The sequence below is a fragment of the Dipodomys ordii genome, unplaced genomic scaffold (genome assembly GCF_000151885.1).
Source record: "Dipodomys ordii isolate 6190 unplaced genomic scaffold, Dord_2.0 Scaffold68, whole genome shotgun sequence".
Classification (NCBI taxonomy): Eukaryota; Metazoa; Chordata; class Mammalia; order Rodentia; family Heteromyidae; genus Dipodomys; species Dipodomys ordii.
The window spans coordinates 272,255-295,881 of NW_012267284.1; the positions used below are offsets into that span (position 1 = coordinate 272,255).

Sequence of the window (23,627 nt, forward strand, 5' to 3'; positions counted from 1 at the left end):
TTCCTTCCTTCCTTCCTTCTTTCCTTCCTTCCTTTCTTTCTTCCTTCCTTCCCTTTTTCTTTCCTCCCATCTCCCTTTCTTTCTCTCTTTCTTTCCCTCCTTCCCTCCTCTCTATTTCTCTCTGTCTCTTTAACATACACACACACACTTTCCTGCCAGTACTAGGCACTATCCCTCGGCCTTCTTTTTTTTTTTTTTGCTCGAGTCTGGTATTCTACCAATTGAGCCACACCTCTATGTCAGGCTTTTTGCTGGTTAATTGGAAGTAATAATCTCAGACTTTCTTGCTGGGATGGTTTTGAAAACTACAATCCTCAAATCTCAGCCTCCTGAATAGCTAGGATTGGAGGCATGAGCTATTAGTGCCCAGATTGTCATGTTAGTTAAGCTTATGGAGAGGGAAATACAAAACTGAGAAACAATTTTTGATGACACTTCAAATGTTAGAAAACACACATAAGTTTCATAATTTCCAGTATGAGAAATTTGATTTCTCTAAATACTCTTGGAAGTCCCCCCCAAGGACCCTTGAACTCTTACATCCATGAATTTAGAATGGAAGTCTATGAGCTACACTCTATATTTTTACCAAGAGCTCAAGACCCTTAGCTCCTCACTGCACAACAATGAATAGAGGTCAGTTGGTCATCTCCTCCCTGCCCTAGCAATGAACAGGGAGAGGAAATTACACACAGAATGGTCCTGGGTAGCAGGTCGTTGTCTACACAACTGCTGGCAGAGTTCTCCTCATTTGCTTCCCTATGGGCTTGTGAGATTCAGAAACTTGGCAGAAGTGCCAGACAACACCCACTACCTCCTCAGAACCCAACCAGGACTCCACACAAGTCTACACCCACTGCTCCTCATCCCGTTCTTGTAGCATATTCTAGGGTGTTGTTGGGAGAGGAAAAGCTGCACCCTTTGCTCCTAGACAGTGCCATCAGAGGAGTCACCACAGAAACCCCTGCAAGTGCTGATGACATCTATCTACCCTGGAGCCTTTCAGAACAGTGGGGTTGGAAATTAGCTGTAAAAATAGGATGACTTGAATAGCTACACTCAGAGTTGTTTTTTTTTTTTTTTTTAGTGCTGTAGTTTTCTCTCTTTTCAAGAATTCAGAGTCTGATTAGCTCCTTGATTACTTGTTGAGAAACTAGCAGATACAGGGCTGCCTTGGCATACCTTTGTGATCTTGCTTTCTTCTATGCATTGGTTTCAGTAAGGTGAGGAAATTCATATTCCACCTGAAAGAACAAACCTTCTCTATGCAGTGCTTATAAATATGTCTTTGAAATCTTATATTAACATATATTAATTGTATAAAATGATAGATTCCATTGTAACATGCATGCATGCTTTTGATTTGACATATTACATGTCATATATTTAGATTATATCTATTCTGTTCAAATACCCTCTCTTATTCCTCTCCCTTCTTCCCCTAGTCCCTTTTCTCTAAGAGTCTTCCTCCTATTCTTTTTTAATTTAATTTAATTTTTTTACTCTCCACATATGTGAAGTGGCTTCTTTTAAAGATAAAAGAAAAGTTTAAGGACCTGGTGGTGCAATGGTAGCATGTCTGACTCCAAGAAAAGTTTATTAGAAGAGAAATATGACAGAGTACAAGAGCATGCAACCTAGATATGCCATGCGGAAGAGAGCAGTTGAGTCTATTCTACCATCTTGACCGCTTCAGCCATTTTCTTCCTTGCAGAGTTTGGCCTTGGATTAAAAAGTGAGAACTGAAAGTCTTTCTAATGGGTGGATCTCCTTTTCATTTTCTGTAGGGGTTTGATGTATAACATGATATTATTGTTCCAAGTTTGTCTTATTTGGCTTAATTGATCTCTAGCTTCATCCATTTACTTACAAATGACATGATTTCTTTTTTTTTATTTAATGTCTAAACAAGTCTCTGTTGTGAATACAGACCACATTATCTGTATCCTTTTATCCTGTGGCACTTAGGCTGATTCCCTATCTTGGCTGTCGGAAATAGTACCATTATAAACAGCTTAATGGATGAAAATATTTTCTTTTTCAAAAGAAAGAAAACACGAATCTTGTGTGTGTGTGTGTGTGTGTGTGTGTGTGTGTGTTAGTCCGGGAGCTTGAACCCAGGGCCTGTGTGCTGTCCCTGAGCTTCTGTTCTCAAGGCCAGTGCTCTACCACTTGAGCCACAGCTCCACTTCTGGCTTTTCCTACTCAGGCTGGCTTCTAATCATGATCCTCAGAACTCAGCCTCCTGAGTAGCTAAGATTATAGGCATGAGTCATTGGTGCTGGGTGAGGAGAACTATTTTACCCACACAGGAGTGTTTTCACCCTAATCTTCACACAACCACTCTGCTTTTCTTCCTGAATAGAGAATTTTCTCTGATTGTGGTCCCCGCCCCAGTGGTAGCTGTGAACTTGTCAGAAATCCAGCTTGTGAGTTCTGCCAGAGATCCACCAGATTGGGAACTCTGAGGCGTGGTACAGCTCTCTGTTTAAGAAGCCCTACAAGAAACCCTGACAGTAACTCAAATTTGAGGGCCCCTTGTATAGAGGCACTGCTGGCAGCAGTGCCATCCATCTGTGGTTTACGCTAGTAAAATTGGGAGTTTTTTAAAGTTTCTGATAGGCAGGTCTCACATTCAAGCCAGTTAAATCAGATGATCTGGGTGATAGGACTGAGCTTCCCAGGAGGTCCACCATGAGAGACTAGGTACCTTGTCCTCTTTGCAGCATCTGCACAATTCAGACCCTTAGGTCCCCAGGATCTGCATTATAAGATCTCCATGTAATACCCGCTTGCCTTTTCATAAGATGCCTTGGTTGGACTGTTTTATAGGCAGCATTTGATTATGTTTTCTTGGTAGGCCTAGGGATCAAACTCAGGGCCTCTTGCCTGCTAGGCAAGTGCTCTAACACTGAGATGATTTGTGTGTGTGTGTGTGTTGTGAGTGCGCGCGCATGTGCGCATGCTGACTCTACCACTTGAGCTGCAGCTCTACTTCCAGCTTTTTGCTGGTTTATTAGAGATAAGAGTCTCACAGACTTTCCTGCCTGTGCTGGCTTTGAACCATAATCCTCAGAAATCAATCTCCTGAGTAGCTAGGATTACAGGCGTGAGCACTGGTGCCTGGTCATAGCCCTGATTCTTTAGTGGTATGATGGATACGCATGTAGTATAGACACTGTATTCCTGTGGTGTTACCTCTCCGTGTGATGAGTGATCATCTATCATCTTTTTCTTAACAGGACACAACAGACTATGTTGCCTATGTAGCCAAGGACCCTGTGAATCGCAGAGGTAAGCAGATTTGGTCCTCATAATCATTCATTCAAGTACAGCTAGGTTTCATTAGCCCTGAGTAGCAGGTGTTCCTCATTATCTCAGCTTCTGTCACCAAATGAGCCTGTCTCACATGATATTACCAAGGGTAATGGAGGTTTGCAAGGGCAGCACATCACCTGGTTCAGTTAGATTTGAGACACAGATTTACGCGCGCGCGCGCGCACACACACACACACACACACACACACACACACACACACACCTGTATCCAGATGGCTATGGTTTTACATCTGACTTATAGAGCAGCCTTCATGGGTGCTGTGATATTGTACCTGTGACATTGTATCTGAAAGATTCCACACTTGCCTATCCTCCTGTCTGGCTTCTGCTCTTCTTTTGTGCTTACTGTCCTGTCTCCTGCTCCTGAGGCCACCTGATACCCCTTTAAGCCTCCAGGGTTTGATGGGAGAGGGGCATTTGTAAAAGCCCATTGGAAGGAACAGGAGAGCTGGTGGTTTGACTAAGACTAAGGAGGGTTACCCTGGCATACTATCTCAACAATGGAAGTTCATTAATGAAAAGCGCCAATAAAATTCATAACAATTCAATGCATCACTTCCTTCTGTTCCCAACCCTTCCATTCCTTCCAGCCACCATCCCAGGGGCTGCTCACTTCCCAGTTGAATTGCAAAATTTAAAAAAAGGAGTGCTCACTTCAGCAGCACATAGACTAAAAGTGGAACAATACAGAAAAGATTAGCATGGCCCCTGCACAAGGATGACACACAAGTTTGTGAAGTGTTCCATATTTTTCTAAGTTATTTCAAAAAAAAAAAGGAGCTTTGCACTGGTGGCTCATGCCTGTAGTCCTAGCTACTCTGGAAGCTAAGATTTGAAGATCTCAGTTCAAAGCCAATCTGGCAGAAAAATCTGTGAGACTCATTCACTAGTTAACCACCAAAAAGCCAAAAGTAGGGTTATGGCTCAAATGGTAGAGCACCGGAATCGAGTACAAAAAGGACAATGCTCAAGCCTTGAGTTCAGGCCCCAGTACTGGCACACGCACACACACACACACACACACACACACACACACACACACACAAATTATATCAACACATATGTTCTCCTTCTTTTAATATTTCGATTAATGAGACTTTACATTCTGTTTTGTCACACCCCCTCATATCTTGGACATATTTTCATACAAACCAATCAATTAACCTGCAAGGTAGAACTCACCTCCCAATGGGGAAAGACTTCTGTAAATCCTTCCTTTATTCTTAAGTCTTTCTTCAACATGGTGCAGTGTGACTCTTAAGAGACTGTTTCAGAGCAAGGGAGATAGGTAAATATGCCAGTGGACCATTGTGATTTCTCCTCAACCTGACTGGAAAGTTTGCATTCCTATTTAAGTAAATGTGAGGACCGTTTTCCCTCTGGGTTTTTGCTGAGCCTGGGTTAAGGAGCAGTGAGGGGAAGTCTCTCAAGTCTCTCAGTGATGCTTCAGGTTGAAGATCACAAGATCACACTGTTTGTCCTTCCCAGGCAAGCTCAAGATTGTCATATGCCACAATTTGGGTTGGGTTGGGGGACAGAAAGGGAGCTCCTATAGCTGAGATAATGCATGTTCTAATATGGTAACTTCCTGTTCTGCAACTGTCACTTCCCAACAGAGGTGGGGCAATTAGAAAGCTTTGAAGTACTGGTATATGCAGGGGAGAATTACAATTAACCTACAGTGTAACAAAATGACCATCAGGAAACTGGAACTTGAGGTATGAGGGCAGGAGACAAGGTCAAGGGGAGGGCGTAGAGATAAATGAGATGAATGAAGAGAAGGGTGGAAAAATACAGTCATAATATTTAAGGTATATATATGGAAACAGAACTAGGAAAACTGAGAGTATGGCTGGAGTTGGAAGACATGGAGAAAATGATGAAAAGGGTGACATTGATTAAGATGTTATACTCATAAACTGACATGTTGAATTGAAACTCCTTTGTCCAATGATTCAAAGATAATAATAACAATAACAATAATAATAATAATATAAAGTTTTGAGTGGAGAAGAGAATTCAGTGGAAAGTTCTGCTGTTCAGGGAGTGGCCATCTAGGGTAGGCCTGGGACTCGGGAGCAGAGAAGGATCTGCTGATGGATGTAGCCTACTGATCTTTTCTGCCAACTACTAGGTGGCAGGTAGAGGTAGAGCCAACTTGGACCCATTTGACCAGTCCATGTGCCAGCCAAAGACCACTGGACAACCCCCACTGATGCCACAGGGACACATGAGCTGAGCCCTGCCTAAATTCCTGACCCATTTTAAATCAGGAAATATAATAAAATAGTTGTCATTAGGCCACTAAGCATGGAGTAGTGGAAGACAAGTGTAAGCATACCCCAGTCAGTATTGTACATACAGGCCTGGCAAAGCTCAGATTGCTTTCTATAACACAGCACTGTGGACTGGGGATTCAAATGCAGGTGCTTATTTCTCACAGCTCTGGAGGCTAGAAACTGAACCTCGAGGTCAGGCAGACCTGGGGCCCAGAGAAGGCTCTTCCTGGCTTGTCGATGGCCCCTTCTTGTTCTGTTTTTCACATAGTGGACAATGGACAAGAGAGTTCTTTTTTTTTAGGGGGAGGGCATCTTCTATCAGGAAACTGAGCCCAGTCCTGAAGGGCCTACCCTCCATCCATCTGGACAGCAGAACTTTCAAAAGGGAAGCTCTGGGCTCCGTGAGACCAAACATGGGGGCGAGCGGTGCTCTGGAAGGCAATGTCTTTTCTTCTGAGTTGGTTGGCACTGCTTCCAGAGCCAGCTCAGGTTCAACAGTGTGGGACGGTGCATAGCCTTTGCAGAGAAGAGTGACAAGGAAATTGCAGCCATCGATGTTGTCTGTCATGTCTCTGTTGCCCACACTGGGGAGGCCCAGGCAGGAAATTCTGTTAACTAATAAAAAGCCTACAGTGGAGGTGTGGCTCAAGTGGTACAGCCTTGAGTTTAAGCCCTAGTATGGGCACAAAAACAATATAATTTAAAAATTGTATGTAATTTTTAGTTGACATATAATAAAGTCACCCTACTGTGCAATAGAACCCTAGAATTTATTCCTACCTAACTCTACTTCTGTGCTTGTTTACTAATCCCCTATCAGATATATTTACAGTGTGTATTGTGGTATTTTGACAAATTTCTCTAATATGTAATGATCAAATCAGGATAATTAACATTTCTATCATTCACCATTTCCTTCAGTAAGAATATTTAAAATTCTTCCCTCCTGGGAAAGTAGCTCAGTGGTAGAGTGCTTGCTTTGTATGCATGAGGCCCTGAGTTCAATTCCTCAGCAACACATAAGCATGAAAACCAGAAGTGTTGCTGTGGCTCAAGTGGTAAGGTGCTAGCCTTGAGCAAAAGAAGCTCAGAGATAGTGCCTAAGCCCTGAGTTCAAGCCTCAGGACTAGCAAAAAATAAAAATCTTTCCTCGTCCTCCTCCTCCTCTTCTTCCTCTTCCTTCTCTTCCTCCTCTTTTTGTAGGTTATTGGAAATAAGAGTCTGATGGACTTTTCTGCCTGGTCTGACTATGCAATCCTCAGCTCTCAGCTTCCTAAGTAGCTAGGATTACAGGCATGAACCACCACACCTGACTAGATCTCAGCCTCTTGCGCAGCTAGGATTACAGACATAAGCCACTGATTCTCTGACTTGAGACACAGATTCACACACACACACACACACACACACACACACACACAAGAACCTATAATTTTCACCAACAATAGCTCTAAGAAGTGCTTATCTTCCGTCATCACTGGAGGGGCCTCAGGGAGAAAGACCCATGTACAAAGTAAAAAAGAAGCCTCTGCCTCTTTCTCCCCCTGTTTTCTGCAAGGAGCTCTTGATTGACAGGCTACCAGTTCCCACATCTGTCTCTGTCTCTCCCAGCTTGCCATATTCTGGAATGCTGTGATGGGCTGGCTCAAGATGTCATCGGCTCCATCGGACAAGCCTTTGAGCTCCGCTTTAAGCAATACCTGCAGTGTCCTTCCAAGATTCCGGCTCTCCAGGACCGGTGAGTAGAGCAATTCTATCATCTGCAAAGCTTCTCTGTATTCTATGAGATCTTTCCTTTTTAGGACCAGCTCTCAGACTGCAGGCAGACCTATCCAGCTCATCAGACACTTGGTTGTTGCTGGGCTATGGCACTGCAAACAGACAGATGGAGACCAGAGTATGGATGATGCCTTCAGACATTTTCTTGAAACTATAGTATTGGTAGTCAAGGTTACCAAGAAAAAAAAAAAAGAAAAACAACTTCACTGTGCGATTTCGGTCATTCTGTTCCTTCTGAAGCCATGTGATTTTTTCCCCCCATATGTCACCTGCTGGGGCTATGTCAACACAGTTCTAGGTATCCCATTGTCTTTGTCACATTTAGGTAAAGTCTTGTTACAAAAGAAGCTCCCAATGGCTGCCAGTGCCATTGCTTCAGGGCCTCTGTGGCAGAACTGCTTTGGGACTTTTGTGTCTGCTGTGTGGCTCTGGGCAAGTTCCTTAAACTCTCTGACTCTTGGCAGCTTTGACTGTAAAATAGGAATGACACCTGGTGACAGCAGTTTTAGTGAAAAAGAATAGTGAATGTCAACAGCAGTTAGGAGCTACTTAGTTTATTACAATATTCAGAATCTGCCATTGCATTTGCATATTTATAAGAATATTCCATGTAGCAAAACATTAAAAAAAACCCCAAAACCCACTTCTAGTTCTACTGGGTGCTGGTGTCTCATGCTTTTAATCCTAGCTACTCAGAAGGCTGAAGTTCAAAGCCAGTCTGGCTAGACAAATCCAAGAAACTCTTATCTCTAATTAAACATAAAAAAAACTAGAAATGTTTCTTGGCTCAAGTGGTAGAGTGCCAGCCTTGAGTAAAAAATGCCAAATGAGAGCATGAAGCTCTGAGTTCAATGCCCAGAGCTGGCACAAAATATGTTAATAAACAATTAATAAATTAAATTAAAAGTAAAAAGTATTGTAGGTTTTTTGGTGTTCTTTTTGTGATTTTGTTTGTGTTCTGTCCTTGATGAAGCACTTCATGAAAATCTGTTATAGTGATGTGTTCACTGCAAATAAATTTTATTTCTCTCTTTTTTTTTTTTTTTTTTTTGTTTGCGGGTCGTGGGGCCTGAACTCTGGGCCTGGGTGCTGTCCCTCAGCTCTTCAGCTCAAGGCTAGCACTCTACCACTGGAGCCACAGCGCCACTTCCAGCTTTTTCCATTTATGTAGTACTGAGGAATCGAACCCAGGGCCTCATGCATGCAAGGCAAGCACTCTACCACTGAGCCACCTTCCCAGCCCAACTAGTAAAGTGACACTCCATAAAATAATCTTGAAGCCACTTCTTCTTTTGTCTTTGATTTGAAATTTACTTGTGTAATGTGTGAACACTATCACCTTCAAAATCTGGAGCAAGCTTTTTTTTGAGATAATTAAAATACAATTCTTGCTTAGAGACAAGTATGTAAAGAGTAAAACAACAGTTGATTGCATTAATTAGTGAATTTAATATACATATTTATGACTAGAAGGAATACTAAAATATAAATGAGACACAGTTATTTATAACACATGTTACAAACTATTAGCTTTACTACAGAAGAGGTTTTCTTTGAGTTAGTTCTGTTTAAGATTCAAGAAACATGAACCAAAGACATACTAGTAAGTTCTAACATAAGAAATACAAATGTTTAATAAATGTAGAAGCTGTTAAGTGAGTTTAGCAATTGAAGTTTGAAAATTAGAGTAAATGAACATCATTTTTATCCTTTTTGGTAGAGTGCTTGAAAATTTTAGTTGAAGTATCAATTTTTTGTTTTGTTAACCCAGCAATCCCTCTCATCAATATGTATAGAAGACACACACACACACACACACACACACACACACACACACACACACACATATCCAGAACCTATCCAGAACCTTTTTATTGGTAATAAGAGAAGCTTTAATAAAATATACAATTATAGCTAATTGGAAAGTCTATATAATAGAATACTAGCCATTAAGTGTTATTTAACAAAAATGTGGATATGCTTACCATATAATGTACTCCAATTGTCTACTTGAATGTTTTCCCTCAACAGTTTGTTTCCTATGAATGTGCTAGGAAATGGAGATTCCCTCTTAAGCCCAGCCAGCTGCACTTCCCTTTATCTGATACTTGGTATGTTACACAATTCTGAGATATTTGCTCTAGGATTCACAGAGATAGTATGCCATTACCATCTTAACTTCAACTTGTCATTGAGGTTACTACAAAAAAGGCAATCATTAAAATTCTCAGAGAAGGGGCTGGAATGTAGCTTGGTGATAGAGTGCTTGCCTAGCATGCATGAAGCCCTGGGTTCAATTCCTCAATACCACATACACAGAAAAAGCCAGCAGTGGCACTGTGGCTCAAGTGGTAGAGTGCTATCCTTGAGCAAAAGAAGCTCAGGGACAGTGCCCAGGCCCTGAGTTCAAGCCCCAAGACTAGCAAAAAAAAATTCTCAGAGAAACTTTTCTCAGTTAGAAATCAGAAAATAGAAAGTTTTCTTAGTACTAGATATAGCAAGCATATTTCTACAAGAGAAAAATATTACAGAGGTTTTACATACATTGATATCTACATAAAAGCTGAACCCTATATAATTTTGAGTTTCCAGAATTAAACAGGAAATAAAATGCAGTTGCTGAATTTAGCAGTGAAGAGGCTTTATACTCTCATGACAAAACACAGACTGAAAATTGGAATGCTTAAACTGACTTCTGACTCAATTTGTAACAGGCATAATTCATTTTATAAGTTATTCTAGAACCAACCTCATCTCCAACTACAAAATTTAGCAAGTAGGAATTGCCTGAAATAATTATCTCTATGTATAAGCCTATGCAATGTGGATAATATTGGATAGCCTAAAATGCTATATACTAGTGGATGATGTTATAGTAATTTAAATTGAAATATTCTCTATGCTATCATATCATGTCTTTTATTATTAATTATAATTATAAAATTTTGATTTCATTTACATTGCATTGTAGGATTTCAGTTAGTATAATAGTATATTATTGATATAAGCATATTATATAATACATTGCATGTATAAAATTATACATAATATGTATGCAATGTATGATGAATATGTATATACACACATATACACTATATATCTTATTGTAATAGTTTTCAAAATGTCTAATATGGAGCTCAGAAGACATTTTTGGGAACAGTGCTTTAATATTCTAAAAACAATAAAAGTAACATTAAGTCTAACATGTTTATTGTGTACCTTACTGAAATATACTTCTGAACCATACAATCCAATAGAAGTAACATATTACGACTGATCACATCATTTTCACATTGAAAATATTTAAATTAAATGTTTCTAGGACGTGTCATAGCTTTGTTGGAGTTAGGTCATGTAAGAAAACTGTATCTTCATGTACATAATTTGCAACCAAATCAGGAAGTCTCAAGAATTATACCCTTCTCCAAAAACAATTTTTTATCCTTTAAAACAAATTTTACAGTATATGGCTCCTTCAATAACAACAACAATCTAATATTCATACTATGAATAGTCTTGGGGAAGGCTAGTCCTTTGACATGAAGTAACAAAAATGTATGTTATAATATAGAAATAATTTGTGATTTCAAAGCGTTAATTTTTGTTACTTTTCGACTGACTGCATGTGTTAAGCTGCTATCATTAAGGCTTCTTTCATTTCCCTTCTCCTTTGCTTCTTTCTGGAAAGAGACTCCATTTCTTTGCTTCATCCCCTGGAATATTTCCTTTATCTCATTGTTTTGGAGGCACTTGTGAAGGGCTCACTAGTCCCAGTTGATGGACAGTTCAGCAAGCACAGACAGTTCAGGAAAACTGTCTAAGGAGGGTTGGAGATTGAACATGACCAAGATCCAGCTGGTCCTGGTCTGACAGTCAACACACTTCTTCATCTATGTGTGATGGAGAGATGGCCATTGAAAGAGTTCATTTATCTACATGGATTACTAGGATAAAGCTAAAAAATTTGATAGAGTGGCAAAAAGCAAGTTACAGAAGTTACATCTTGAAAAGCACCTAACAGTTGTTATGTATCATTTATAGTTCCATATAATTGTGGAGGGAAGATGGAAATATCAATTAATGTTACATATCACCTTCAGAGTAGCCAAGGAGGCAATAAAGTAGAAGGATGGTTGGCTTTAAACTGTATTTGTCAAATGTATTTCCCCCTTAACACTTTATAATGAAAAATGTTCCAGTAGACATAATGAATTTACAGTGAACATCTATAGATCCATCTCTAGAGCCTACCAATCACATTTGACTGTATCACCTATATATCTATCCAGTCAAAGGAAATTTGACAAATTTCCCTTGCATTCTTCCTTCCTCCTTCCTTTCCTCTTTTTCTTCCTGTCTTTCATCTTTCCTTCTATCTCTCTCACTTCCTCTCTCTCCTTTCCTCCCTCACTTCTTTTCCTCCCTCCCTACCTCCCTACTTTCCCTCCTTATTTTCTTCCTTTTTTATTGTTCCACGAAAATCTTTTTTTCTTGAAAGAAAGAAAGCCTAGAGCAGAGCAAAATGTTAAGTAATATGGCTTTAATGTCAGTGGTGGACATCCAGGTGTCTTTAAATTTTATTATGACAATCTTCTGTATTCCTGAAACATTGCATTAAAGTCAAGTAAATGCTGTTACAAACTAGACAAAAACTGGAGAGGGAGTTAATTCACTCTGCTTTTCTGGCAATAGATCTAAGTCCTGTATAAAATACCTTGATGGTTTGGGGGGAAAGAAAGGGAAATAGGTAGGATCTAATCCACTGAGAACAACTTCAACCCTAAATGCAAGTATTCCTAGCACATGGTTTCTAAAACAGAAAACTGCACTGCCATTTTTCCTTAAGGTGGAGATGGGATTTAGGTGAGGAAGAAATGACTGGGACAATATTGGGGTCTACTGTCATATCCAGAAAACCTCAGTGAACAATGACTGGGGAACTTTCTTGGCTGGATTGATTACAGCTAGCCACACCTCCCATCCAGCATTTTGCTGGTTAACTGAAGATGAAGTCTGGTGGACTTTTCTTCCCAGGCTGGCTCTGAACCATGATTCTCCAGGTCTCAGCCTCTGAGTACCTAAGATTACAGTCATCAATACCAAAAGAAATTTAACACCCATTAGCAGCAACTTAGAATCCTTTTCTTCTCACTCAATCATGCTGTACTTTGTGTCTACATGGTTTGCCAGTTTTTGAGATTTGGTCTGATTTTTGTATCAACGTATTACTGGCTTCACAGAGTTGGTTTGGAGGTATTGTCTTCTCTACTAGTTTTTAGAAGAGCTTTTAAAAAATTCTGATAATTTTCCTTTACATATTAGTTAGAATGCATTAAGAAGCCATATGATCTTGGCCTTTTCTTGGATGATAAGCATCCTCTTTGATTGATCAGAGTGTTCTATCTGTCTCTAGGTCTGGCTGGTCTATTATGTTGCTCAAGTCCCCACTTCTCCACCTTTTATCCAGTTGTTCTGATGTGACATGGTTGAAAAAGAAATGTACTTATTACCTGATGTATATGCATTAAAAATCTACATTTTCTTTTTTTTATTGTGAAAATACTGTACAGAGGGGTTACAAGAAAGTTTTCTTAGTACTAGATATAGCAAGCATATTTCTACAAGAGAAAATATTACAGAGCTATTGATGTGAAGCTTTCAACAACAGAACATGGGCAAGATAATGAGTACATTTCTTATCAAACATTGTAGCCTCCTCCTTTGTTTCCCCTTCCCATCCCTTCCCATCCTCCCCCCACCCCTCGACCCAATCCTCCTCCCCCCCCACCAAAGTTGTAAAGTTCATTTTTCCACATAACAACTTGTATATCTCATTGTTGCAATGGATCCACCTATATCCCTATTTAAACGATTTGTTTTTTTCCTTCCCCTCCACAAATTATACCAACCTCAAATACAGTGAAAGCAGGGGTTATATCATGGGAGGGACATACACAGCAACAAAGAAATAATCTTATAAAATCTACATTTTCAAGTCCTTAAGTCAAGAGAAAATCTGGGTGTGATGCTACATGCCTTTTATCCCAGCTATGGTAAGAAGCAAAAATGGGAGGACTACAGTCCAGTCTTGGGGAGAGAAGGAATGAGACCCTATCTCAGAAGCAATTGGAGTAAAGGGGGCTGAAGATATGGCTCAAGTGGGGATATCTGTCTACCAAGCTCAAACCCCTGTACCACGAAAAAGTAAGAGAAACAGCAAACAAATTAGACTTTCACATTCAAAAGATATTAATTAATATCAAAGGAGATAGTCATGGAGAAATAACAGGACAAAATGGCATAAAATGTATAGAAAAAATATCCAAATAGCTGGGTAAGGAGCTGGGAAGGTGGCTCAGTGGTAGAGTGCTTGCCTTGTATGCATGAGGCCCTGGGTTTGATTCCTCAGCACCACATAAGCAGAAAAAGTTGGAAATGGAACTGTGGCTCAAGTGGTAGAGTGCTAGCCTTGAGCTGAAGTGCTGAGGGACAGAGCACAGGCCCAGAGTTCAGGCCCCAAGACCAACCAAAAAAAGAAAAAAAAAGTTGGGTAATATGTGGCTTATTGTTAATAATTATCAATCCATTAAACACTCCACTTAAAAAAACAGAGATTAGATTGGGCACTAATGGCTCATACCTAATCTTTACTGCTTAGGAGGCTGAAATCTGAAGATCGAGGTTTGTTGACAGCCTGGGCAGACAAATCCAAAAGATTCTTATCTCCAATTAACCACCAAAAAGCCAGAAGTGGAGCTGTGGCTCAAGTGGCAGAGCACTAGCCTTGAGCAAATAAAGCTAAGGGACAGTGTCTGGGGGTCTTAATTCAAGTCTCATGACCAGAACGCAAAACAAAACAACAACAACAAAAACCAAGATATTAACATAATCAAAATATGAGAGATACACCTTGTGGAAAAAAAAGAGATTAACAGACAATTCAACTCATTATCTTGCCTATGTAATTGTAACCCCTCTGTACAGTATTTTCACAATAAAAAAAAGAATATGTAGATTTTTAATGCGTATGCATCAGGTAATAAGTACATTTCTTTTTCAACCATGTCACATCCTTCCCTGGCTCTCTCCCAGTTTTTCCCTCCTGTCCGCACCCACAAGTTGTATAGCTCATTCTCGACATAGTGTCTAGTGATTATCACTGCTGCATTTGTTTACCCTTGGTGCCCCCTTTCTGTGCCCCTCTTACCCTCCCAAAACAGATGAGCTTATAAACAAGATAGAAGGTAAAGAAAGAAAAAACAGCAACAAAAAAAGAAAACTCTTGTTTCCATTTCTTGGAGTTCATTTTAATAAATATTATTTTATATGATCATATGCACTTAGCTATTGAGCCTTTGTGATCCTCTTCTAACAAAATCCTCCTTTGATCTCACTGTGTGAATGTCTAGAGTTCTGTACATTTTATTGATGTGTTTCTTTCCTTTTATCACTCAGTGTGTGTACTTATAAATTTGTAGGCACATTCTAGTTACCACAAATGAGGAAAATCGTGCATCTTGTGTTTCTTTGGGTCTGGCTTGTTTTGCCTAATATAATTTTTTCCAAGTCTTTCCACTTCTATGGTACAATATCATTCTTTCAGATGGAGGAGCAGAATGCCATTGTGTACATATACCACATTGCAAATTTAGATTTTATTAGTGCTCATTAGTTATATGAGGGGGGGTTCATTGTTACATCGCCACACATGTTTACACTGTATTTCGATCAATCTCATTACTCTCTAACACTCTCTCTGCTCCCTCTCTCTTCTCTCACAATGTTTTTTAACCTGGCCTGGCTTGACCTGGAACTGTGATCCTCCTTATCTCAGCTTTCTGTATAGCTGGAATAAAAGGCACAAACCACAGAGCTTAGTTAAGATAGGGTCTATGAACTTTTCCCCTAGGTTGGCCTTAAACCTTGGCCACAACGGAAACCACATTTATTCTCTTTCCAATTGCTGTTTTTTGTGGTTGTGTGTTTTAGTGACTTTTGTGCACTAATTGTGTAAAGTTTCTAATTTTTTTGTCATACATGTCCACTGATGGTCACTTGGTTAGCTATATTATATTGCCAGTGATTGGAGAGAGATTTCCTTAAATGTCTAGAACCACTAGGTCTTATTGTCTTTGCTGCTATGTGTGTATGTGTACATGTATGTGTGTGTGTGTGTGTACCTATGCGTGTGTGTGTGTGTGTGTGTGTGTGTGTGTGTGTGTGTGGAGACACTTCACTAACACAGCCAGGAAGTTAACAAGGTTGCCTGAGCCTTCACTTTAGCCCATGCAGAACTCGAAGGTCAGTCAGAGGTGAGAACTTAGGACATTCCTGCATCTACCTGGGCAGGCACACTGCCCTGGCCATGAGCATAGTCCATGCATTGTATGGCCTTTTGGATCCTCAGAAACATGTGAAGGGTCTTAGCATCCCAGTAGAGAACATATTTCCCAACTTTTCCTTTTCACCCTTTTGTTCGATCTATTGTTTAAACTGAAACTTAGCCACTATTTTGGTAGACCACATTTGTTTTTGACATGTGCCCTGTGGAGGAGTTTTCCTCTTCTTCAAGCAAGCTCTGAACCAGGTCAAGTAAAGGCGACATTGGCAAATCAAAGAAATGATAACTGTTTTAAGGAGCAAGAAATGGTAATTAGTCTGATTCCTCATCATATATGTACACTCACATAATTATCACACTGTACCCCATAAATATGTACAATTATTATGTGTTAAATAACTTTAAAAGGGCAGCTTTGGGAGTTGGGTCCTCTGAGATCAATTAGATAGGTGAATAATAGCAGCTCTCTGGGAATGGGGTGTTGATGGAGTTTCTTCAGTGGTCTCCTGGGTGCTGATTTTCACTGTAACTGAAGGTGGCTGACTTTCACAGTCATCCACAGAGAGGGAAATAAGGTAACTTAAAATGCCACCATGGGCTGGGTGCTGGTATCTCACACCTGCAATCTTAGCTATTAGGAGACTGAGATCCGGAGGATGGGAGTGCAAATCCATCCTAGACAGAAAAGTTTGTAATGCTCCATCTCCAATTAACCAGCAAAATGACAGATGGAAAATGTGGTTCTAGTATTAGGGCACCAGCTAAGTGGGTAATCCAAGCAAGAGGGAGATGGCCTGTAGCAGAAGTAAAAAAGAAAAAGAAAAGTCACATTAGTACTGTTTTTAAAGGTCTAAAACAAACAAACAAAGAAACACCTCCTACATTGCTACAAGTTTCTGGTTAATTTCCATATTTCTGAGAAAATAAATCCTGATAAAGCTTTTCTCCGGCCAGCTTATTGCTACTTTCAATAGAGAGTTTTTAGGGATTCTTTTTTTTAATCATATAAAACATTTATTTATTTTTAAATTTAGATTTTAATTTTATTGTCAAGGTGATGTATACAGGGGTTACAGTTACATAAGTAAGATAGTAAGTACATTCCTTGTCAAACTTGTTACCCCCTCCATCATTTTTCTCCCACTTTCCCTCCTTCCAGCCCCCCTCCCACCAAGTTGTACCGAACATTTCCAACATATTGTCTTGTGAGTATCACTTTTGCACTGGTTCCCCTTTTGTCCTTTGTCTCACCATTTTTTTTTTGTTCCCCTTCCCTTCCCTAATTCAGATAAACATAAATTTAGGGGTTTTTATCTGATATTTTTCTGTGCTATCACTCAGGGAATATTGATTTTTAAGTTGTTTTTGGTTTATTCTAATTTCATGACTTAGTACAATATGCAGTTTTGCACACTGAGGATCTAGTTTCCTTTGGGCAAAAAATAGTTTCTTTCTCAGTTAAAATCTTCTTTTAAAAAAGCCTCGCTTCAAATATGACAATGATTGGAACTTTGAATAAGGCAGAGACTTGGGTTGAAACAATCATATGTTTTTCCACATATATCTAAGACATAGATGTCTGATGAAACAATGACTAAGTTATCTTTTCAATACTTTACAATAAATTATCCTTTTCGATACTGTTACAAAATACTGAAGGCAGGCTAACTCTATAAAAGAAAGAGGTCTATTTTGCTCACCTGTTTAGAGGTGCAAGGGCCTGGTGCTGGCATATGCTAAGCTCTACTCAGGGGCCTCTTGAATGTATCACAAAATGCACGTGTGTGAGTGTGAAAGTGAGGGAAATATCACTTCTTGAAACAGGAAGCCAGAGAAAAACCAGGGTCCCACAATCCTTGCTGAAGCTGTTCATGGCCTCAACTGGCTACAGACGTCTTAAGGTTCCCCGCTATCTCCCAGCACGGCCACTCTGAAAACAAAGTTTCAACACTGGAAGCTTGGGGTGACAGGTTTTCATACCGGAACCATGTCCTAACCATCACCAGCATTGACTTGATTTGCTGTCTCTGCCTCTAAGCTCCATGTTTCCCAAAAGCCTTTGGTAATCTTTTAACAGGATGCAGAGTCTGGATGAGCCATGGACAGAAGAGGAGGGAGAGGGTCCAGACCACCCATACTACAATAGTATTCCCAGCAAGATGCCTCCTCCAGGAGGGTTTCTTGATGCTCGACTGAAAACCAGACCCCAGACCCCTGACACAGCCCAGGTAAGTCTTACACTTTTCTCAGAGGATAGAGGCTCACTGAACTTTATTGACACCTGTTTTTTGTCCATTTGATTTCAGGCAGATAGTCCATTTAGTTTTTGATTCAATTGCTCATGAATTTTCTTTCCTTGGGTTTCATAAAATATCAAAAATCAAAGCTTAACACATCACAGTAGCCAAGTTCTTTGGAATAATAATGTGATTCCTCACAAATGTCAGCTTCGTCCCAGAACAAGTACCATCCTACCGTGATCTTTTTAGTTTTCTTTTTACGTGCCAGTCCTGGAGCTTGAACTCAGGGCCTGGGTGCTGTCCCTGAGTTATTGTGCTTAAGCCTAGTGCTGTACCACTTTGAGCCACAATGCCATTTCCAGCTTTTTGGTAGTTAATGGGATATAAGAGTCTCAAGGACTTTCCTGCCTGGCTGGCTTTGAACCACAGTCCTCATGTCTCAGCCCCCTGAGTAACTAGGATTTCAGGCGTGAGTCATTGATGCCCAGCCTTACTGTGATTTTAATGAGTGGAAGACTTAATTCAAGGGTTTTAGGAGACTTGTGGTGCTTTGCATTATCTAAAAGGAGAGTGGATACAGGCCATTGTAAGAAATTTTATGCATTTCTTTATTTTATTCATTTCCCTTTCAATCCCCAAATTTCACTTTAACTTAAAACTTTCTATAATTATTATACCTCAATTGTTTTTATTTTTATTTTTTTGTCGGTCCTGGGGCTTGAACTCTGGGCCTAGACACTGTCCCTCAACTCTTCAGCTCAAGGCCAGCACTCTACCACTTGAGCCACAGAGCCACTTCCAGTTTTCTGGTGTTTTATTGGAGATAAGAGTCTCATGGAGTTTCCTGCCCAGGCTGGCTTTGAACCACGATCCTCAGATCTCAGCCTCCTGAGTAGATTATAGGCGTGAGCCACCAGCACCCGGTTTATACCTCAATTTTTTAAGAATGCTTTTCCTTTGCCTTTTCTGTGGTGTTGGGATTGAACCTAGAGCCTTATGCATGTTAAGTATATACTCTACCATTTAGCTATACCTTTAATCCTAGCAATTTTTTAAACATTCAATGATAATACCATCCATAAAAATAACAGCATAACATTGAAATCAAGAATCTAAGACTAAGAAGGAATTTTCTGCATTCTGAGTGGCTTTTTTTAAGTGTGGCTGTAGGTGCATGGACTGGGTAGAAAGTAGTATATAATTGATAGATGCCTTTTATTGAAATTCTTTTTCTTCTTTCTTTCTCTCTTTCTTTTTCTTTCTTTCTTTTCTTTTCTTTTTGGTGTGTGCCTGTATGGAGGCTTGAACTCTGAGTCTGGGCATGTGTGTCCTTTAGCTTTTTCACTCAAAGCTAGCAGTCTACCACTTGAGCCACAGCTCCACTTCCAACTTTTTGATTAACTGGAAATAATAGTCTCATGACTTTCCTACTTGAGCTGGCTTTGAACCATGATCCTCAGATCTAAGCCTCCTGAGTAGCTAGGATTACAGCTATGAGTCTCCAGGCAACTGGCTAAAATACTTTTTTGGTGACTATATATGGACAAGTTTGGTATATTATTGCACTTGAAGAGATTTGGCTGTCATGATAACAAGGAGGATCCAAGTACAATTTCAATGGGGATGCATCCTTCTCCCTTCCATACAAACTTACTTGCCAGCTATGGCAAGCTATGAGCCATAGCTAATGGCAGCTATGAGGCATGAAGAGAAAATTAGGTGCAACCAAGGAGGCAGTTAACCTACCAACATCCCACCTGCTCTCCTATGGTTTTCAAAGTGTCTATATGTGTCTGTAGTTTGCAGGAAAAGAGCAAACTTATTACCAGGGAAGACACTTAGGAGATACGTTTGGTGAAGACTGGCAGCCAACACCCATCAGGCAAGGTGAGAGGCAAGGTAAGAAACACACAATGCACTTGTAATGTGTGATGCACAAATGGTGGGCCATTTGTCCATTTCCTGTGCCGTAGGAGAGAAAGCTCCTGCAAACATTTTCTGGGATTGGCACTGCAGATTCCTGACTAGACCATAGAAGTCAGATGGCAGCATTCTGTCTTTGGGTGCCCATGGGCACACATTCTGCATTAGCTCCTGCAGTTCTGGGTCTAGCTGAGACCTGCCAGCATTTAACCTCCTGGAGAATAACCATCAAAAGACTTCCTCTGGCCAGACAACTCACTAGCCAGAACTGGCTGAGGAGCTCATATCCCAACAAGACCTTTCCCAGTTTCAGTGAGGAACTGAAGAAGCACCTCAGAAGTGGATTTTCTACTCAAATTCTATGTTCCCCAGCAAAGTGAGCCCCCCAGGCTCCAGTGGCAACTTGTTTTGTTTTGCTTGACGCATTCCTCCTTATCCCCCCATACCTCAGGAGAAACAGACTCCTGCCCAGATTTGAGATTAATAGAACAGTGAGCACCATCAGTGTGGGTCTCTTACAGGCCCTGTGTACTTTTACAAGATATGTCAATGTCTTTGCAAATCTAATAACACATGCTTATTATATCACACCCTAAAAAGAATTTAGATGTAACCAAATCTAATTTAGACATAACTGTGTATTCTATTTATGTAAATATCTAATGTAGATATACCCCCAATATAACTATGATAATCTATACAGTTAAGAACTATGAGCTACTCATGTCTCTATTTTCTAGTTACTAATATGCATGTGTATGTATTCCTTCCATACTATTATCTATTTATTTATCATCTGTCTACAAATCTATCATCTATCCATCTATTATCTATCATATATCTACTGACCTACCTAGATTTTTTTACATCAATCTATCTACCAGTTATCTGTCTATCAAGCATCACTCTATCTATCCTTTAGGGACCCCTTTAAATTTTCACCTCCTCAAGAATTATCACCATTTTTTGTTTTTTTCTTTCATGCGATTGTTTCTAACGCATTTATAAGATTATTTCTTTATTGCTTTGTATGTCCCTCCCCCACAGTATAACCCCTGCTTTTACTGTATTTGATGTCGGTATAATTTGTGGAGGGGAAGGGGAAAAACAAGTTGTTTAAATAAGGATACAGGTGGACCCGTTGCAACAATGAGAAGTACAAGTTGTTATATCGAAAACAAACTTTACAACTTTGGTGGGGAGAGGGGGAAGCGGGAGGATTGGGTGGGGGGGGCGGGGGGAGGATGGGAAGGGATGGGAAGGGGAAACAAAGAAGGAGCCTACAATGCTTGATAAGAAATGTACTCATTATCTTGCCCATGTAATTGTAACCCCCTATTCAGTATTTTCACAATAAAAAATAAATAAAAATTAAAAAAAAGAATTATCACCATTTTTAATAGGTCTTCTGACAAAGCCCATTGGGTCTGGATGAGATGGATATGTTCACTGCCTTATGAATATAAATTCAAGAACTTACTAGTTCAGTGTTAAGACCTATCTTGTCATTATAACCATTCATGCCAGGGAGCAAGTGACAATAAATTGTTCCACTTTTTCCTGTAAGTAAGAATTCTGTTTCTAGCTTTTCCCAATGAAAAGAAGATTCATACTGCTGACCTAGTCAATAAAATGTGATGACCTGAATGAAGCTACCAGAGCCACAACTCAGCCTCAAAAATGTGATTGAAATAGCAAATAATGATTATGATTTTGCTAGAGGTATATTTTCACTATGAACTGGTCTTCTTTGCCTTATATCTATTAAAAATGCATTGAAATAACATATGCAGGTATATATAATCTATTTAAAATGTATTGAAATAACATACACAGATATATATATATATATATAACTGTATAAGATCAAAGAAGACATTATTTCTTCTGTCTGCTTTATGGTAAAATATTTTACATTTATTTAAGAATAGAACATTTGCATATGTATTCTAATTATCCCAGCTAGTAGAGAACAAAGAAATATAGCAGGCTTAATTAGGGTAGAGTGAACTTAATACACATTCACTGTCCAGAACACAATACTCATAACTTGCACTAAGTTTCAAGCTCTTTTTTAAAAGAAGTAACCACATTTTTCCAAAGAACAAATAAGAATTCCCTTTATAAATTTGCCGGTAGATATTCTTCTAAATGAACATAAACTTGAGTAACATCAAGATGTGTGTCCTTCAGTCCTACTCAGCACCTGCTGTCCTGGTCAATTGAAAGGTTAGGAAAGACAGACAAAAAGGATGGAGCTCTTCACCTTTTCCTTTTTGAAATTAGTTTGTAAACTTCAATTATATTTATTTGTTTGTTTGGGGGGTGTATTGTGTCAAGGGGCCTCATGCTCATGTGCTCTCATTTGGCTTTTTTGTTCAAAGCTAAAACTCTACTTTTTGAGCAATACCCCACTTACAGCTTTTTGCTGGTTAATTGGAAATAACAGTCTCAGATTTGTCTACCTAGGCTGACTTAAGCTAAGAACTTCAGTTCTCAGCCTCTTGAATAGCTAGGGTTATAGTTGTAAAACTGTTTATTTGCAGTACATACAACTGTGTAAACCGCGAGTATAGGTTATCCAGAAGCAGCATCTTAAACAGTAGAGAAAAGAGCAAAAGTAGGTTTAGGTTTTTTGAGGTGAGACTTCCCAGTAAAGTATTGTTAGCACGATACCATATTCTCACCCATTTACAGTGGTACTCACTGGTAATCCCAGTATTCAGGAGAAAAAGGTAAATTTGAGACAAAAATGTGCTATCTACTGAGTTCCAGGCCTGTTGGGGCTACATAGCAAGACCCTGCCACAAAAAGAAAAAAAAAGTATTGAACTAACTCTGTCATCTGTACCAAGACATCAATAAAGTATCTAGAATGACTATATAACACAGTGCAAGTGTATATGAAAACAGCATAAAGAAACACATAAAAGCTGTTGGCTAAAAAGGAGATGGAGGTGAGAAAAAAGTAGAATCTGTGAGCCATAGTAATGAAAGCAGCTTGGTACTGACCCAAAAACATACCCAAGGACCAATGGAACAGAAGAACCTCAGACCCACAGTCATCTAATATTTGATAAGGAAGCCCAAAACATGGAAAAACTGGATGGCCACATGCAGAAAACTGAAACTTGGTCTCTATCAGTCACCCTGTACTAACATCAATTCAAAATGGATCCAGGTCTTCAATATAAGACCTGAGACCATGAAACTACTACAGGAAGGAGTAGGAAAAACATTAGAACTTCTTGGTTCAGGCAGGAACTTTCTGAATAAAGTTCCAGGCATTCAGCAAGTCAAAGAAAAAATTGACGAATTGAATTGCATCAAACTAAGAAGTTTCTGTACGGCAAAGGACAGAATGGAAGAAGAGCTTTTCCATCTGTATATCAGACAATGGCTCTCTTACCCAATTAATAAATGAGCTAAGTAAAGACTTCTCAGGAATAAAAATGGCAAATAGACACATGAAGAAATGCTGAACCTCCTTGGCCATAAAGGAAATGCAAATCAAACAGCATTGAGATTCCATCTCACCTCAGTTAAAATAGCCATCATTAAGAATACAAGCAACAACGTGCTGGCTAGGATATGTGGGAGAAGGAACCCTAGGACTCTGTTAGTGGAAATATAAACTTGTTCAACCACTCTGAAAAGAAGTTTGGAAATTCCTAAAAAGCAACTAAGCATAGAACTACCCCTATAATCCAGTGATACTGCTCCGGGA

The 23,627-nt window shown here is 39.6% G+C and overlaps 1 protein-coding gene across 1 annotated transcript in view; it reads left to right on the forward strand.

Annotated features, from left to right (window-relative positions):
- Window positions 1-23,627, forward strand: part of Shc3 (SHC (Src homology 2 domain containing) transforming protein 3) — a 160,570-nt gene that overhangs the window by 104,462 nt on the left and 32,481 nt on the right. The window contains exons 6-9 of the mRNA XM_013023461.1: window positions 3,243-3,294; window positions 7,230-7,356; window positions 17,816-17,966; window positions 19,778-19,865. Coding sequence (XP_012878915.1) covers window positions 3,243-3,294; window positions 7,230-7,356; window positions 17,816-17,966; window positions 19,778-19,865 — 418 coding nt within the window. The remainder of the gene's footprint in view (window positions 1-3,242; window positions 3,295-7,229; window positions 7,357-17,815; window positions 17,967-19,777; window positions 19,866-23,627) is intronic.